An 18,522-nucleotide genomic window follows, 5' to 3' on the forward strand; every position below is an offset into this window, starting at 1 on the left:
TTTTGGTTAACTTCTCTAAGTATTGTAAATATTTATCTAGCATTTTTTGTGCAAATTAGTTCAATTATTAATTTTAGTTTTCCATATTTATGAAATGAAGTGGGTTTGTGAGATTTTTAATTTTAATTTAGTGCTTATTTATGAATAGTATTCGGCTATACTCCGCTAGTATCATTGTCTAGTAACTGGAGGTTTTCAACACAAGTATCGATTTTTACGTCAAAAAGTAACAATAGCTATGAGTATATGATTTTTAAGCGATGAGGGCTGAGTAACCGAGCTCCTTCATTCGGCAAATGTCGGAGTTCGCATCAAAACGCTTAAATAGCTAAAGACTAAACATTCTCCCTAAAAAAAAAAAAACTCAAGTGTGGGGATATTTTAGAAAACAAAAAATATGTGCTAATAGTGAAAAATGTGAAAGTGTTTGAATGAATTGTTAGCCCGCTGATCCATAAATTTTAATGTTGAGATTTTGCTTAATAGTCAAACCATTTGCTGATGGATGCTAGTTGATTATTTTATATTCTTAGATTAGTTAGTCATAAATTGGAAGAGTCATTGATCTTGAAAGCTAACTGGAGAGATATCTCTTGAAAATTGCCAATAATACTTGACGTGTGTTTTAAATGTATCTTGGTAATAGAATATTTGAGCAACAGTCATTGTTTGAATTTGATTGCTTGATTTGTTATTTCATGCTTGAGGACAAGCATGGTTTAGGTGTGGAGGAAATTGATAGGTTGCATTTTTGTCATTAATTTTATGATTATTTTCCTCTTTTATTTTACCAAATATTGTGTTAATTAATGGATTCTACTTGAATTTAGTTAATGGTGCTAATTGTAGGAAAATGAGCAAAATGTGATTAAAAGTGGCAATTTTCCAGTTAATTTGATGGTGGTATGTTCGAGACCTGTTTCCAAGTTCGATTCAAATTCTGAGCAGCCTTAGAGGAAGATTTGGAAGACTTGAATTCTAATTATTAGTTTTATGGTTGAATTAGAAAATTTGAAATACTTTTTTTGTGGTTTATTTTTTTATTTAGGAGACTAATTTTATTTGGTAGTAGACTTGAATTAGGAAACTAAGAGAGAAAATGTCAGATTCCCGTTTGATTAGGATTTCGGCCAAAAATAAAAGCATCAGGACTCTTTACTTTGCAATAGGAAGGGATGGCCGCTTGGCTAGCTCTTCATTAGTTTTTAGAGAAAAACAATTGTAGGGAGAAAACCACACGGAATTGTTATCGATGGAGTCCTGCGGATTTCCCTTGAGGATGTGTAGCTAAATCTCCGTTTTCTAGTCGAAGGTCAACTTGAAAATATGGTGCCAAACATCTGTGAGATCGAATTAATTTTATTTATTTCTTTTATTCATTAGTATTCATACGTTTTCTGGTTTAACTTCTTATGATTGTTTTGTTATTCGACTGTTAAGGGTCCGATATTTGAATTAATCTAATAATCTACTGCCAATTTAACCAGTTAAATCCATAATTGTTTGATTGGTTAATACCAGTGGCGACTAGTGTGATTGGTCCCATGTTAGGGAAACGTATAATCTAATTTAAGCAAATCCTTGTAGCATGTTTGTTGGTTAGGGTTGGACTTTTCTAATTTTTAATGCAATTGAGGAATTGAATCATACGGTCGTACCTAAGGTTATTTTTTAGTTAGGAAAATAGTTAATGGTCGTACCTTGACTATCGAAAAAATAAGAAAGAGTTTGTTGTTTATCGCGTATATGACAACTATAACCAATCTATTAATGAGTAATTGAATTATCATTGTATCGATGATTAGTTGAATGGATCGTATCTGAAAAGTTGCACATTTGGTTAGAATCATATTTTATTGTTGATTAATTCCTGTTTATTTTCTTGAGTTGCTTTATTTAGTTAATTAGTTAGTTTTATATTTTTATAAAAATCCCCCCATATTTTGAACTTGAGGAGAAACAAATTTCTCCAGTCCCTAATTCGACCCTACTTACCACTGTATACAAAATTTATACTTTATTTGAACAGGTATTTATTATTGTACAGACTCAACAACCTATCAATAGGTACAACAAATCTAACAAAATTGTGATCTTTTACCTCAATAGCTTTCGATCAAGCTCGTATGTTGCATATATACTACTATTCTGACTTATCCTTCATGAGATGAAGGATTTTTATTAGTTTCGCTACTAGATCCTCTCCTTTCTCTATAGCTATTTCTTCTGCACTTTAGAAGTAGTATGACTATTAGGAAGGCACCAGAAGCGTTATATATCCCAAGTTTAATGGCGCCAAATTGCATGTAAAAATTATTATACTTGGAAGCTTTATATTTTTCCCATATTTCTAATATTTTAGAGACTGAGATTGTAAGGGTATTATTGTCACTTTATTGCTGCTGAAGTTGACATCTGGTCACATCAAAATGAAAGGGGAGGGCAATGTAATTTTTGATAGTGGAGGGCACTTATGTGTAATTATCAAAAATCTCAGGGGAGGTTTCTGAAATTATCCCAATTTAATTTATAAAATAATTTTTTTCCTAAGAAAAGGATGAAAGATATTTTATCGCTTAACATTATATTTAACTTTATAATTGAGTGGAAGCAAGTATGGTCTCACACCTCCATTCTAAACCAACACCTTATACAAATTTTTATACTAATAATACAAGTAGTTAATACATCAAAAAGTAAAATGCAATTTTGGTATCCACATTTCGACTCTTGAGCATTTTTAGTACCCAAACTTTGGACGAAAATAAATTTGGTACCTAATATTACGATGTACGAGCATATTTAGCACACTTGATGGATTTTTTCAAATTTCTATGAAAAAATCACGTGCTGTCACAATGCGCCACAATGAAATTATAAAAAAAAATTCCAAAATAATTGGAAGATAACTCGCAAACCTAGCATCTGGTTTAAGGAATAATAAAACATCGATCACTCATTTCAAAACAAAATTAGTTAACTTAAGAAGATACCCAATTGAGTTAATCATACACGCTCAAAACTCCCCTCTCCTCTTATCTCTTCTTCCCTTCACACCCTTTAATAAAAATGCATTAAAACCAACAAAAAAAAAGGGCAGAAAACCTCAGCGGCCATTAAACTATTCGTCAGATCATGTTTTGGCTATCAAACTATTTTTCGTCAATAATGGACTACTAAACAATTTAATCAATAAATCCGTGACCATTTGATCGATAATTACTTTTAATCTAAGAAATTAGCAGTACACGTGGCAAAGTGTAAGGGCAATTTTATCCAGCAACTATGCGACCTTCTTCTCCCCTTAATTTACTCAATTGGAAGCCCTAAATCTCCAATCACATATCGAAGAAGGTGAAGAAGAAACGAAAAATGTGAGGCATTCTCCTACTGCACGGTGCTTTCTATGTAATTGCCATTGTTATACACTTCCAAGCTCCAATTTTTATGGTGGAAAAACACGCAGTCATACACTCGGTGAATTCACTTTATTGGCTACAGTTACTCTAAAGTAGTCAAAGACTGTCTTTTTCTATTTAAACCAAAATTTGAGCTTTTTGCTTTTTCAATTGACTTGGGAGAAGGTCATTTCCATATATAATCACAACCCTTTATCAATTTCCTTCCCATTTCAAAAGGGATTCTCCCAAATTTGTTGTTATGCTTCTAATTCTTCTCTAACCCATTTTTCTACTTTTCGAGGAGGAGGAGAAAAAGGAGAAAAATCAGGTGGTTGTGGCTGGCGGTGGAGGCCACATGCACAGCTTAAGCAGGCTGGGTAGCGGCGTGAATTCTACGCCTTCTACTTCTTCGTCTTCTTCTGTTTCGCCGCCGTCTTCGCCGCAGAAGGAACAATAAGAATTCTATTATTACAATCGGAGGTGGTGGTGGAGATAGAGGAAGCAGGAGTTTCCTCCACGGTGGAGGAGGCGGCGGAGGATTTGGGGAAATGAAACTGCAGAATTTAGTGGAAAGGTTGGGTTTTGCAGTGATTTCAGGGGAGAATAGGATCGCGTAGTTGATGGACAAAATTGCCCCTGCATTTTGTCACGCGTATGACTAATTTAATTGATTAAAAGTAATTATCAATCAAATGATCACGAGTTTATTGATTAAGTTGTTTAGTGGTCAATTGTTGACGAAAAATAGTTTGATGACTAAAACATGATCTGACGAATAGTTTAATGGCCGCTGAGATTTTTTGTCCAAAAAAAAAAGAGCAAAACTTTGAGACATTTGTTTTAATCGAACTTTTATGGCTTCAACCATGAAACCGTAAGAAAAATTTAGTGACATTTAATCTCACATGAAGAGGTGTGACAGGTTGTCGAAACCTGTGCAATAATAAAAATAAACCTATTTGCCAATTAAAATCACCAAAACCCAATTCCAAGTACTGGAGCAGGGACTTTAGGTGTGTAATGAATTACTTGATTCACCCTATTTTCGAAGAGTTTGCTTGATCCGATATACCTGAATGGGATGGCCTTTCACAAATAATTATTAATTTGTATACAGGGCAAGTAGGGTCGTATCCTCAGAGACTGGGAATATTTGTCTCTTTAGAAATCCAAAGCAACACAGGGGGTGTTTTGTTATAAAGGGTAACAATTAAAACAATTCAACTAAGAATAAATTAGCCAACTAAAAATTAAATAACAATTCACTAAAATCAAGGTAATAATAATTAAAGGTCTAGCCAAGAAGTAACTTCAGCAATGGTTCACCTAATTGATCATCGATGCACAAGCAATTCCAATTATTTACCAATGAATAGGTTATAACTGCCAAACAAGCGATGACAGTCAACCCCTCCTTACTGTGTTGGAGATTAAGGTACGCCCGTTAATCACGGCTCTAATTGAGAAATAATTTTAGGTACGCTCGTAAGATTTAATTTCCCAATTATCTTACGTATTAGAGGAGCCCTATTCTAACCAAATAACACACTACCAGAGTTATTTCAGATTAGCCCGCGTATCCCCCTGGCACAAATCTAATCATGCCAGTTGTCACTAATTCAAAACAATTAAACAATTACGGATTTAATGCCCTAACTGACAATAGATTATCTAGCTAACTAATTATCCGGATCCAAGACAATCAATTAATTAAATAATCATAAATACTACAATCAAGGAATATGCGAATACCAATAAATAAAAAAAAAGATAAAGTTAAATCGATCTCACAATTTTTAGGCGAACCAAAACCTCCATTTTTTCTTGACTAGAGTGAAGAAATTAATTCATATTGGATGCGAAAAACCCACACAAAAGTGAAGAGAGAGCCGCGGCCATCAGTTGGACAATGGGCAAATTCAATTCGATCAAAGGAATAAAGAAAAGCAAAGTTGCAGAGGATGATTTAATGTCTTCACTTTGTCTGCTCATACGAAGGAAGAAAAAGAAACAGCAACAGCCCTTAGAGGCTTGGCTCTTGTCGGGGTTTCAATCCCACATCGGTACTGGGGAGGTCTGGGTTTAGGTAGATAAGTCCCCTGAGCACCTTCAAAAGTTGTCGGCTTTTGAAAGTTACTCGGGGATCTAGGTTTATTTGTCGAAATTCTTTACTTTTGTAAGAAAATGTCAGGAAGGAAGAAAAAGAAACTGCTAAAAGCTAAAAGGAAGGAAAGACAAACTTCTCCCAATTTTTCTCCTGACATGCGTGGAAAATAACTACCAAGAAACAATGAAAGTGGAAAAGTCAAAAGCAAAGCTCCAACGATAGTGCTCATTCTCTGTTCCACATCTAATTTTCTATCTAAGTCCTATATTCATCGTACTGTGCGGCGGCCCGTCGTGAAGAAGACTTCAGCTTTTGTTCCTTTTGAAAGTTGTCTTCCGCAAATTATAAAAAAGGGTCGCATTTTCTTGTTTCAAAAATGTCCCCGGATGCCTGCTACTTGAGCTCTTTCCTGATGAATGCTAAATTGGCATTAGTTATGGTATTTTCGTTCTACTTCCTAAAATAAATATAAATTACGAAAAGTGAGTAGAATCTACTAATTAATCAACATCGGATAATAGGAGAAATTAATAATAAAATAAATGATAAAATTGCAATCTATCAAGGTGGAAGCAAGAATTCGAAGATTCTTCAATTAGATATAAACATGGACTTTCTTTACAATTTCATTGCTAGAAATGTGATAACACGTGATTTTTTGCAATATGAATTTGAAAAAATCGATTAGGTGTACCAAATATGTTTAAATATTGTAACGTTAGTACCAAATCTGTTTTTGTCCAATGGGCTCCTGAGTCGTTAAAGCACCAAAGTCTAGGAACCGAAACTTCATTTGCATTTTACTCCAAAATATCAAATTGTGAATTTTGAATAGAAGGATGTGGATTTAACTCCTCCTTTTAAATAAGGATCAAGTAAAAATGATTTTTTTGGTACGTTTTCGAACAATTATGATGGTGGGCTCTTGTTGGTTGGGTACAAAACTACAAATGATTGCAGGTTGAATAGTTGCAGAACAGTTTTGCCCATTTCAACCAATTGTGAGCCTTTTATTCAGTCATGTAAATAACTTTGAACACGGTCTAAAGTTAAAACGGGTTGAAAACAACTACGGGATCGGAGTCTTATGTTTTCTTCCTTAGATCAATCCTGGCCCTCGACCTAGAAATGGTGCGGTTCCTACCCCAAATTCTTCTTGGCAAAGGTCCACAGAATTAAGCCAAGATGAGTGCCTACCCTAGTCTGTATGGAGAAATGAGGTGTTTTCTACCCGAGTCTTTAAGGAATTTGCCTAGTCTCTTTTTATCAGCGTGCCCTCATCGTGGGGAAACTGGAAAGGGGTGGCAGGTGGGTGAGCAACTCACCAAGATTTTTAAATTCCTATTTCTTAACATTGGAGCATTATTTCTTTTCAAATGGATCCTTAGAAATTAGTTTTTGCCGCCTGACAACATGTTTAAATTTAAACCTAGCCCTCCCTAGTCTTGTACATATCTAAGAGTATTGCCCGTTCTCCCTAGTCTTGTATATGTCTAAGTATTGCCAATGCTTCCCCTTCTCTATTCTCTCCTTGTCCTCCATCAGTAATTTTCAAACAGTCTGGGATTGGCTTTATTATCATGACTTTGATCAATGGTAACCACTTTTATAAGCCTTCCAAAATATGGCAATCTGAAAAATATATGAGGGAAAAGATGAGGGAAAATTTCTTGAAATAATGTTGAAAAAAAAGAGATTGCAAAAATGGAGTGATTGGGGTGGGTTTTCTCAATCCAGCATCGCCGCACATCTCAAATGCAGCAACTAGGAAAATTGATTTTTGTTTATTTTTTTCTAAACAGTATCGCCACACATCTCAAAGAGAACATCAGTGAAATTCTACATATTTGTTACATCTATTTGTTAAACCCATAAAACTTAGGAAAAAAGATTAATATGGTCATCGGAGTCTTGTACAATATGTGACACAGATTGTGCACCAGTTGATAACAGCCTAGAAATAAAGAGCATTGTTGGCCTAGATTGTGGATCAACATGTAGACATTCTCTTGCTACTTTGAGAACGGATGCCAGAATGTTTTCAATTTCTTGATTGGGATACAGAAGTCTTTGATCGAACAAGTCTTTCAGTTCTATTTTCTCAGGCTTTGAAGACATTAGATAAGCAATCAAGTCACCGGGGTGCTTTCCTTTGATTACTTCCATTGTCAGGACCCCAAAGCTATAAACATCACACTTTTCAGTTACTTTCATTGTGTAGGCAAATTCTGCAAGGAAAAGTTGGAAAATTACATCGTGACTCGTGATAACATGTGATCGTATTAAAATCTGGTAGTTAATAAATCAAAGAGGGGCAAAAAACATTATTACCTGGTGCAACATATCCACATGTTCCTGCAAGAGAACTCCAATTAGATGAGTCTTTTTTCAGAAACTTAGAAGTGCCAAAATCTGAAACATGAGCCTCGTCTTCTGAATCGAGCAAAATGTTGTTGCTTGATATGTCCCGATGTACAATTGCTGGTGAACAATCATGATGCATGTAAGATAAAGCTTGAGCGATGCCTTTGATGATTTTCAACCTCTTCTGCCAGTCTAGTTCAATAGCTTCTTCTTCTATGCTCAAGATTTTGGCCAAACTTCCTCTTTCAAGATACTCATAAACCAAAAATGAGTGCTGAGAGTTGGAGCAGAAGCCCAAGAGTTTTACAATGTTTCGATGCTTGATTTCTATCAAGGCTCTTATCTCATTCAAGAAACTTCTATGACTTGCCATCTCAGGCATGTTGTGAAGTCTCTTTACAGCTACTACATCCCCTGATGAAAGCTGTGCTCTATAAACACTTCCATAACCTCCTTTCCCTATGCAAAATACTTCACTGAACTCTTGTGTAGTCAATACTATTTCTTTATACAATGCTTTGCCATCATATCCATATATGGCAAATAAATGGCACTTCTTCACATCCATATCTTCAATTCTTGAAATTTTTTTCCTTTGATCACGCAATTTGGGAATACCAAAGAATGCACCTAGAAGTATGAATGACCCCAGAAGAGGAAATACAACTGTGAGAACAAGTTTTTTCCTCTTATTTTTGACATGACTATTGATTAACGAGGAACTTTCACAAGCTCGTAACCCTGTAATATTGCCACACAAGCCTTTATTTCCCTTTACTTCTTCTATCGTTAAATTCACAAAGGCTCTGCCACTTGGAATTGGACCCTCTAAATTATTGAAGGAAATATTAATTTGCAATGAACCAGGCAATTCTGCTAAAGCCTTTGGGATTAAACCAGAGAGGTTATTGTGGGAGAGGTCCAATGTTCCCAGACTCTGCAAACTTCGGAACTCTGATGGTATCTCTCCTGTGAACAAATTTCGACTCAAATCTAGTTCAGAAAGTTGGGTCAACTTCCCAATCTCGAATGGAATCTTTTGGCTGAAAATGTTGTTGCTCAAGTTCATGTAAAACAAGTGCTTCAAATCTTCCAAATGTTCTGGAAAAGATCCATTCAAGGAATTTGTGGATAGGTCTAGGTAAAGAAGTTCGGTTAGCATTCCCAATTCCTGAGGTACACCACCGACAAATTGGTTGTCATGTAAATCTAGTTTAAGCATAGAGGTCAACTTCCCCACTACCCTTGGTATCTCCCCGGATAAAAAATTTGAAGAAATATCAAGTGCATGCAGTTGAGATAAATTTCCAAATTCTAAAGGTATACCACCTGTGATGTTATTCTTTGCAATTATCAGGGTTTTCAAGATTTTGCATTCAACCCAGTTGCTGGAGAGTTCACCGTAGAACTCATTGTTGCTGAGATCTATGAAGTCCAGGAATGGATGGATGCAGATCATTTCTGACAAGTTTCCATGGAAATTGTTCTCGTTGAAATTGGCCTTAACTAAGCTTGAGCAATTCTGCAAGCTTCTAGGGATTGGACCTGTAAGCATTTCTCAGATGCAGAAATGATTTGGAGTGAACCATTTTGACATAGCAATTCTGGCAATGGACCCGAGAACTGATTTTGATCCAATACCAAAATTGCCAACTTTTTCAAGTTTCCAAGCTTTTGTGGAATGGAACCAGAAAATTGGTTTTTTGGGAGAAACAGTTTTTCCAAGTTACTCAAGTTACCAATTGAAACAGGAATGGACCCACTAAATTGGTTCTCGCCTAATTCCAAATTGGTAAGGAGTTTTAGATCACCCAATTCCTTTGGAATTGGACCTGAAAGTTGATTGTCATAGAGAATTAGACCAATCAAATTGGATAAAGTTCCAAGTGACTTTTGGGATTCCACCAGAAAGATTATTTTGAGACAAAATAAGAAACTGAAGTGAGATCATATTCCTGATCGTAGGAGGAATGGGACCAGATAGGAGATTATGGAAAAGGTATAAGTCAACTAGCCTAGTGAGATTACCAATGGTGGCGGAATTGAACCTATCAAAGTGTTGTTGTTCAGATAAAGTTCAATCAGATTATGCAGAGTTCCAATTCCGTCAGGAATTGGCCCTGAAAGTTGATTACTTCCGAGAGCTAAATGAGTCAAGTTTCTCAAGTTGCAAATTTCAGGTGGGATTTCATGTGACAACTCATTAACTGAGAAATCAAGATAAATGAGCTTGGACAAGTTACCTATTTCACGAGGTATGCTGCCAAAGATTTGATTCAGGCTAAGTTCAAGATATTCAAGATTTGGGAGGGATGAAAATGGGAAGTCATACAGGCTACCTTTTATCATGTATTCTGAGAGATTCAACCTGTTGACACTTCCATTAATGCATGAAATACCAGCCCAAGTGCATGGAAGGTTGGAAGAATTCTTGCCGCTGATGGATTGGAGGTTCCACGAGGCTAGCAAACTATTGTTCTGGTTTTGAAAACTGGCCTTCCATTTCAAAAGACCAGCCGCCTCACTAGCAGAATCTGAAGCGACACCTTTGGCTTTGGGATGAGATGATGGGAAAAGTAGGACCATAATGAATATAGAGATAAATTCAAAAGAACCCATGACTACTTTCGAGTTCAACTCAAGTTTGCGCAGGTTGATATGTGTACCGCAAATGAAGCCAGTATTTATCCTGTCTTCCCAGCTGTACAAGGAAGACTTCTGAGGTCTCCTTGTTCTGTCCTTTTCTTCTTAATTTTCCAGTTTTCTTTTCTTTCTTTCGGAGATTGAAACAATTCTGTTACTGATTTAATGCGATGAAATGTCTTGATGAGATTGAACATTTTGATATTCTGTCACTGATTTAGAAAATATAAGGATGACTTTCCTACCATATCTGCAGAAGAAGGCGACTCGAAGTGACTTCTATAGTATAAGAGATGGAGTAGCGGTTACCAAATTCGCAAGAATGACGATCAATCTACAGGCTTAGCTATTTATGGTATAGATCTGTATTTTCTGGAGAGGGATTATGCTTGATTATTTGGTTGAAGATTTTATGAAATAGAAGTGAGAAATTGCCAAAAGATGATTTTTTTTTTTTTCCAAATTTTCATTGGCAGATTTAATTGGTCAAATAGAATGATGATTTTTGTCCTTGCCCAAATAGAATTTAGTGGGCATTGATATCAAAACTTCAAAGTTTGTTATGTTTGATTTCGAGTTTTTTTTTTGCATTCGCACTTTACTTATGATCTCCTGTTAGCTAACGGCGTAGACACAAGTTGACCCGAAATGAGCTTAATTTGGCAAGAACTAGGAGAAGCATTTGATTACATTCAAAATTGTTTAGGACTAATTGTATGGACTTCAAAAGGTTTTTTTTAGACCACAAAGTTCAAGAATGTTCAAGATACCTTAAGCAAATAAAAACTCAAACACAAAATTTGGGAACACATACAATGAAAGACACTAATTATGACCCCATTTGGATTGCTTTTTTTATAGAGTTTTTGTACAAAAATATATTGTAATAATTTGATATATATATATAAGGTAAAAATGTGCATAACAAATGTGAAAATTTTTTTTAGAGAAAAATGACAATTCAAATACGAGTAGAAGTAATTTTGTTTTTTGAAGCACAATTATTCAAGCAATTACAAGCATCTTTTAGCCGAAATCTGTTGGGCCTTAAAATTGTTTAGCACTAATTCTTTTTCAGAATTCTCTTATCAAGAAAAACTTGAATAACTTCAAGCAAATTAACATGCCAATATACGTAAGCGTAAGTTCATGGACAGTAGCCAATAGAACGTATAGCGCAACCCCGCCGCCCCACCCCCACCCCCCCCCCCCCCCCCCCCTCCTCCTCCTCCTCCTCAAAAAAAAAAGCACACTTGTTAAGCCTTCCGAGTCAGCTGTTTAGCTGGTCAATCAGCCCCTTGACGCGGATGGATTATGTGAGTCTTTGCCACTGAGCTACTTGGTTGTGTATGTCAAATGCGTGCTCATTCTTGTATCTAATTTAGTCTTTGCAATTAATCAACTTTCGTTAGGTGAGCTAAGTTCAAATTTGTGCAGTGTAAAAGTAATGTTGATCTTGCTAATTGAAAAAAAAAAAACTTAATCTTTGCAATCTTTTTCTAAACTATAGGTAGAGTTTAAATTTTTGCATTTGCAGTTAATCCAGAGGGTGTGTAGCACAAGAATATAAGAATAGTGTAGATGTTTCCAATTAGAAGGGGAACAATAAACTTAACTCTTTGTGATAATTTTTCAGAAGCTTTTACCTGCCTAATGAGATATTTAGCTGATCAATCAGCCACTTGACGTTAGAGCTTTTAGCGAGCAAAATCAAACAGAATACTTGATGTTTAAGCTCTGTTACCAAATTATCCGATGGATATTAAACAAATTATAAATGTTGCTTGAATCCGATTCGTTAATTTATATAGATAATCGAGTTCAAATTTGAGCTCAACTTATTAGACTAAACAAGCTAAATTTGAACTTGAGCTTGAACTCGAATTTGAGTTGGAAAATGATTTGGTTATTTAAAAAAAAAAAGATTTAGAAGTAATTTAATTATATTATTTGTTTTAGAAATAAAAATGCTAATTCTATGTATACATACTTTTTTTGAGAAAATATAGGATATATATAGTATTATATGCATTTATACTCGTATTTATTTATTCTTAATAATTATATATGTGTTCATGAACAAATTCGAATAATTAGTAAATAGGTTCATGTTCAGCTTGATTATTAAACAAACCTAATATTGTGTTCAAACTTGATTCGGTTATTATATGATCAAATGTTTTTTGAACTGAACATTTGAACATGAACGTATTCGCGAACAGTTCAGTTTGTTGAAAGCTCTACCAGACGTGGATAGATTTGCTATCTTTTTGGATAAGGGGCACGGACGGTTGCAGGTGCATTGCAACCATCCCTAGCAGTTTTGGCCATTTTCAACAGCGCGTAATTTTGATTATACACGGCGTAACTTTGTTTGCACAACATATAACTTTAGTACAAAATTTTGCAGACCCCACACACAGTGTGAAAATCGATGCACAACTTGTGATCTGGATCGCACAAAATTTTTTGATCAAATCATGGTCATTAACCGTTCAGGACGGTCATCACCGTCCCTGCCCCTTGTCCTATCTTTTTTCAAAAGTTTTTACCTGCCGAGTCAGTATTTAGCGAATCAACCAGCCAGCTGTTGGATATATAGACTGGGCCATACCTTTTTTTGTTTAATGTCAAATTTGTGCTCATTCTTGTATACCACTTAATCTTTGCCATCTTTTTCCAAAAGTTTTTTTAATGCACAGGAATTTTCCCTCTACAAAAAAAAAAAAAAAAAGAAAAAGAAAAGTTAAAACATTTCTTTACTCATCCAATAATCTTTTATAATCTAATCAAATTTTTACCTTTGTTTGAATAATGGATTTAAAAAATTATTTTCGTTTCACGAACAAAAAAAAAATAAAACAACCACAGAAAAAAATGGATTAAATTTCTTTTGTAGTGGCATCATTTGGTGCTTCAATTATAACTCTTTTGCTTTGTTGTTTTCGTCGTGCTATAATGGTTAGTGTGACCCATTTCTTGATCAATAATTATTCTTCACCGGTTACGGTGTCATATCCCATTGTCGCTGACGGCGGTGGCCGCTGCACGAACAGCCCTTAATTCCACCAGCAAAATTTGTCTCCATGATCGTTGCAGGTTGTATACGGTGGCGAGCCTGAATCAAGCTCTATTTTGCGACCGCTTTTGCGACCGACAAGTTCTTCTTCCACTTTTACTGGAAACAATGGGCTGTCAAGTGTCAACCATCATTGTCATCTTCTACGTTTTGAGGGCTTTTTTCTTTGGTTTTACTTTTTAGATGCGTAAATTAATCAAGCGTTGACTGACTTTTCAGACACAAGTTTTTTGCAACTTTATAAGAAGGGCAAACTCCAATTTACCCGTATGTGATTTAGTATTTTTTACATAACCTCCCTATAATTTCAAAAGTTATATATAATCCTCTTATAGTTTGGATTAAAGTGCCAAAGTGACGGAAATGATCATTCGTAACGATGTCAAAAATACCCTTATATAAAGTTGAAAACTATTTATTAACCAACGGGGATTATATATATATTTTGAAAACGATAAGGAGGTTATATGGTAAAACATTAAATCATAAGGGGATTATATAGTAAAACATAAAAATTATACGGGATTAGTGTGTCATATATTTATAAGGGTAATTTTGATATTTCAAAAGTTCCGTTACGAATGACTATTTCCCTTACTTTGACACTTATAACTTTTGAAATCATAAGGGATTATGTAAAAAAACACTAAATCACAGGAGAGGAAAAATGTAATTTGCCCTTATAAGAATTACGTGCCATATCTTGTTGGAAATGGGATTTTGTTCCAGCCTTCTTTCTAATTCTAGGTCGTGGCCTCTCGGGTGGAGCTGGGTACCAGGCCCGGATTCCGCGTAAACTTGGAGGAAGTATCTCCAATCGCAACTATTAATATTTAGGTATAATATCACCTAGCGCTCTTAAGATTTCAAAAATATCTCTTAAAATTTTAAAAATATCACTTACCTCCTTCACTTTTGTTATTTGTAGAACAAAATTTTTAAAAATTCTAAACTACTCTCTTGCTCATTTTGCTAAATTAAAATACTCGTAAGCCATATTGTTTACTTCAAGAAAAACCACCACCCAAAAATAATCTCTAGTAATACAATTACATCACAAAGGAGGGACTTAAGTCCCTCCTTGGGCTGTAGGTGAGGGTTCAAACCTCACCTGCAGTGAAAAAAATCTAAGGGTTGTGTCATAACACTTCTTTAGTCTAGTTGGGCCTATATACCCACTAACCCCTACCACAGCCTCATTAGACTCCCCCTCTTCCCTAGATTAGGATAGAATAGGTTATACAAATGTATCGTTGCTGAAAAAAAAAATATACAATCACATCACAAAACTATAGTCCATAAAAGTATAAATTTGGAAAATAAAAATACATTTTTAAAGAAATACACTAGCACCAATTTAATTCTACATGCTCAAAATTGATTTCTTATGAATCTTATATTTTTTTTAACTTCCTTCTCAACCCGTGGTCCCAGCCTTCAAGTTGTATTAATCATTATAAAAAATCAACTCAAAATAAATAAAGAAATTATACCCCACTTTATCACAGTCATAAAAAGTAAAAGATAAACAAAATTCGATTTACTATAATTTACATATAGAAAATCATATAGTCATCCAAAAAAATGAGTAAGAGAGAATGTTGAAGAGAGGGAAAAGAGAACCTTTTTTTTGAAATTTTTTGACCTCCATTTATTTTATATGTGAATTATGTAACAAGTGAGAATGAATTTTTATAATTATTGAGGGAGGTAAGTGATATTTTTAAAATCTTAGAGATGCTAAGCGATATTAGGAGAAACCTCAAGAAAGGTTTCTAATATAATCCCTAATATTTATTTATTCAAAATATGTCTTTTTGAATACAATAATTAAAATCTAAAAGAACTTTATTTATAAATTTTATTTATTACCTAGTTTTTTTATAAATATTCTTTCATTGAGCCATTGGTTCAATCACCTACTCATCGGTTGAAGTAGTGAACCATCATGTACTCTAGGGGTGGCAATTTCTGACACGACCCGAAAACACGACACGAACCTAACACCAAATTAATGGGTTTGGGTTGAAGTTTTGGGGGTTCGGGTCAGAATCGGGTCGAACCTGATGAACCCGAAAAGAAAACAGGTCAATTTCGGGTCAACCCGTGGTGACCTGATATGACCCGATATGACCCGTTTACAAATTAAAAATAATTTAATAAACATAAAAATTATTTTATCTAACTAAACTAAATCATTCTTTTTTTTCAAAGGCATTAATTACTTAATCCTAAATGAATTTATTTACCTTGTATGAAGTTAAAATTATTATATTTGGACAAATAATATAATTCGTTTTAATTTATTTTATATTTGGTTTGGAATATAACACTTTTACGGTGTTTAATTTATTTTGGATTTGATTTGAAATTATTTATTTAAATTTTTATTACTTGATGATGTAATTAATTTTGTGAGAAATTGATCTTATTAGAATTTACAGTGATAAATTAATAAATTAAAATTAATTTTCGGGTCATTTCGGGTCGACCCGCCAACCCAAATTTTTCGGGTTCGTGTCAGATATACTAACCCGTCAAGGGTTGACGGGTCGGGTTCGGGTCAACAGATTTTTTGGCAAGACCCGACCCGCCAACCTGATTGGACCCGACTTGCCACCCCTAAATTGTACTCCTTGTCGACTTCCTACCATCATGTAGTCTCTTTGTCGACTTCCTCGTCGGGCGAGTTTACTAAATATGATTAAATATTAATTTTTTTTAGATGATAATATTCATGTTTTTCTACAAATTGATTTGATGCTAGTGCTTATTGAAAAAGGCTTTCAAGTCAAGACACATTTTCAAACAAATTTAATTTTGGGCCCTTGTTCGTAAAGATCCAACCGTCAAGATCAATCTAGTAGAGGTTGGTTTCAAACAGCTATATAATTGGATCCTAGTGTTCGAAGGTCCAACATGTAGGATCAACTTGAAGAAAATTTGGATGGAAACAATCAATGTTTTCAGACAAATATTGTGATGGGCAGTTGTGAGAAAATGTCCGATAGTCATGGTTTATTTTAAACAAATTTACTGTTGGGCCTTGCTGACAAAGGTCCAAAAGATTTTTCAGTCAAGATGAGGTTGGCTATCCAAGTCTTTTACTCCAAGTAACTACGTACTAACTAATTACTACAATTTGAAAGCACTTGTTGACGAAAAGAATTCATTTTAAGAGCTCGAATATGTTTATCATCTTGACTGAAAAAGTCTTTTGGAATACAATAAAAAAGTCATTTTTTTCATTTAGGAGCGTTGATACACATCATCTAGTCGAGGAGTTTACTTAGACTTTTGAAGTCTTTTGAAAAATAGTAATCAATTAGTAGACGCTAAAAAGACATTAGTTGGAGGAAAAGTCTTTAAGGGATAATGACGGAAGATCAAAGACTAAAACTAAGGAGTGCCAAAATCTTAAACGTGACCTGACGTACAATTGCTTGATATATCCCGACGTACAGTTGCTGGTGGACAATCATGATGCATGTAAAATAAAGCATGAGCGATGCCTTGGATGGTTTTCAACTTCTTTTGCCAGTCTTGTCCCTTGGCTTCTTCTTTGACGCTCAAAATTTTGGACAAGCTTCCTCTTTCAAGGTACTAATAGACCAAAAATGAGTGCTGAGCATGAGCTTGAGCAGTTTCTCAAGCTTCTAGGTATTGGACCTGTAAGCATGTTCTTAGACACAGAAATGTTTTGGAGTGTGCCATTTTGACAAAGTAGTTCTGGCAATGGACTAGATAATTGATTTTAGGGTTAATCACATTTTATCCCCTTAAAAGATACCCCATTTCTCAGTTTACCCCCTAACCTTTAATTTTGCTCACTTAACCCCCTTTAGGACAAAATTGCCCTTGCATTATTTTGACTTTTCATTTACCTTGTTTTCCTTTCTTTTATTTCTTTTTCTCTTTCTTCTTTATTTAATTCTTCCTCTTTCCCACAAAAATCTTTACCTTAATGATTGAAATTAAAAAAGAGGAATTGCAGAGATCTATCTTCTCCTTAAAAAATTAAAAAAATATTCAAATCACTTTCCTAAAATATAATTTTTTTAGCCTTTCAATTCTTTTAATTTTGGGTTTGCCTCTTTCCTTTATAGTTTCTTATTTTATTCTCAAGAAAATATCTTAAGATGAAATTGTGACCTGATTAATAATCATCAATTGAAATTTGTGACCCGTGGCATCATACAAAAAATCAAAATTAATTTTTGATGTCTTTTAAACCTTCACCCAGAAATATGCAATTATAAACTCAAAACAAAAATTTTCGTTGACATGGAATTTCTATTGGGAAGGATGAAAGAAAGAAGAAAGAGAAAAAGAAATAAAAGAAAGGAAAACTATTTCATCTTATGATATTTTCTTGAAAATAAAATGAGAAACTAGAAAGGAAAGAGGAAAACCCAAAATTAAAAGAATTGAAAGGCTAAAAAAATTGTATTTTAGGAAAGTGATTTGAATATTTTTTTAATCATTTAAGAAGAAAATAGATCTTTGCAATTTCTCTTTTTTAATTTCAATCATTAAGGTGAAATTTTTTGTGGGAAAGAGGAAGAATTAAATAAAGAAGAAAGAGAAAAAGAAACAAAAGAAAGGAAAACAAGGTAAATAAAAAGTCAAAGTAATACAAGGACAATTTTGTCCTAAAGGGGGTTAAGTGAGCAAAATTAAAGGTTAGGGGGTAAACTGAGAAATGGGGTATTCTTTAAGGGGATAAAATGTGATTAACCCTTGATTTTAATCCAGTTCCAAGACTACCAACTATTTTAGGTTTCCAAGCTCTTGTGGGATGGTATCAGAATATGGCTTTTTAGGAGATACTATTTTTCTAAGTTACTCGAGTTACCAATTAAAATAGGGTTGGAATCATATTAAGTTGGTTCTTACCTAATTCATATCTAAAAGGAATTTTTGATCAC

General features: G+C 34.3%; 1 protein-coding gene across 1 annotated transcript; it reads right to left on the reverse strand.

Annotated features, from left to right (window-relative positions):
* Positions 1 to 7,386: 7,386 nt before the first annotated feature.
* On the reverse strand, positions 7,387 to 10,491 carry LOC113766018 (MDIS1-interacting receptor like kinase 2-like). The gene is made up of 4 exons (XM_027310249.1): positions 9,921 to 10,491; positions 9,612 to 9,704; positions 7,840 to 9,417; positions 7,387 to 7,736 (listed from the first exon to the last, which is right to left on the reverse strand). Exons 1-4 carry the CDS (start codon positions 10,489 to 10,491, stop codon positions 7,387 to 7,389), a joined length of 2,592 nt encoding a protein of 863 aa, XP_027166050.1.
* Between the last annotated feature and the right edge of the window lie 8,031 nt (positions 10,492 to 18,522).

This window comes from Coffea eugenioides, chromosome 3, assembly GCF_003713205.1.
Source record: "Coffea eugenioides isolate CCC68of chromosome 3, Ceug_1.0, whole genome shotgun sequence".
In the NCBI taxonomy this organism is placed as follows: domain Eukaryota; kingdom Viridiplantae; phylum Streptophyta; class Magnoliopsida; order Gentianales; family Rubiaceae; genus Coffea; species Coffea eugenioides.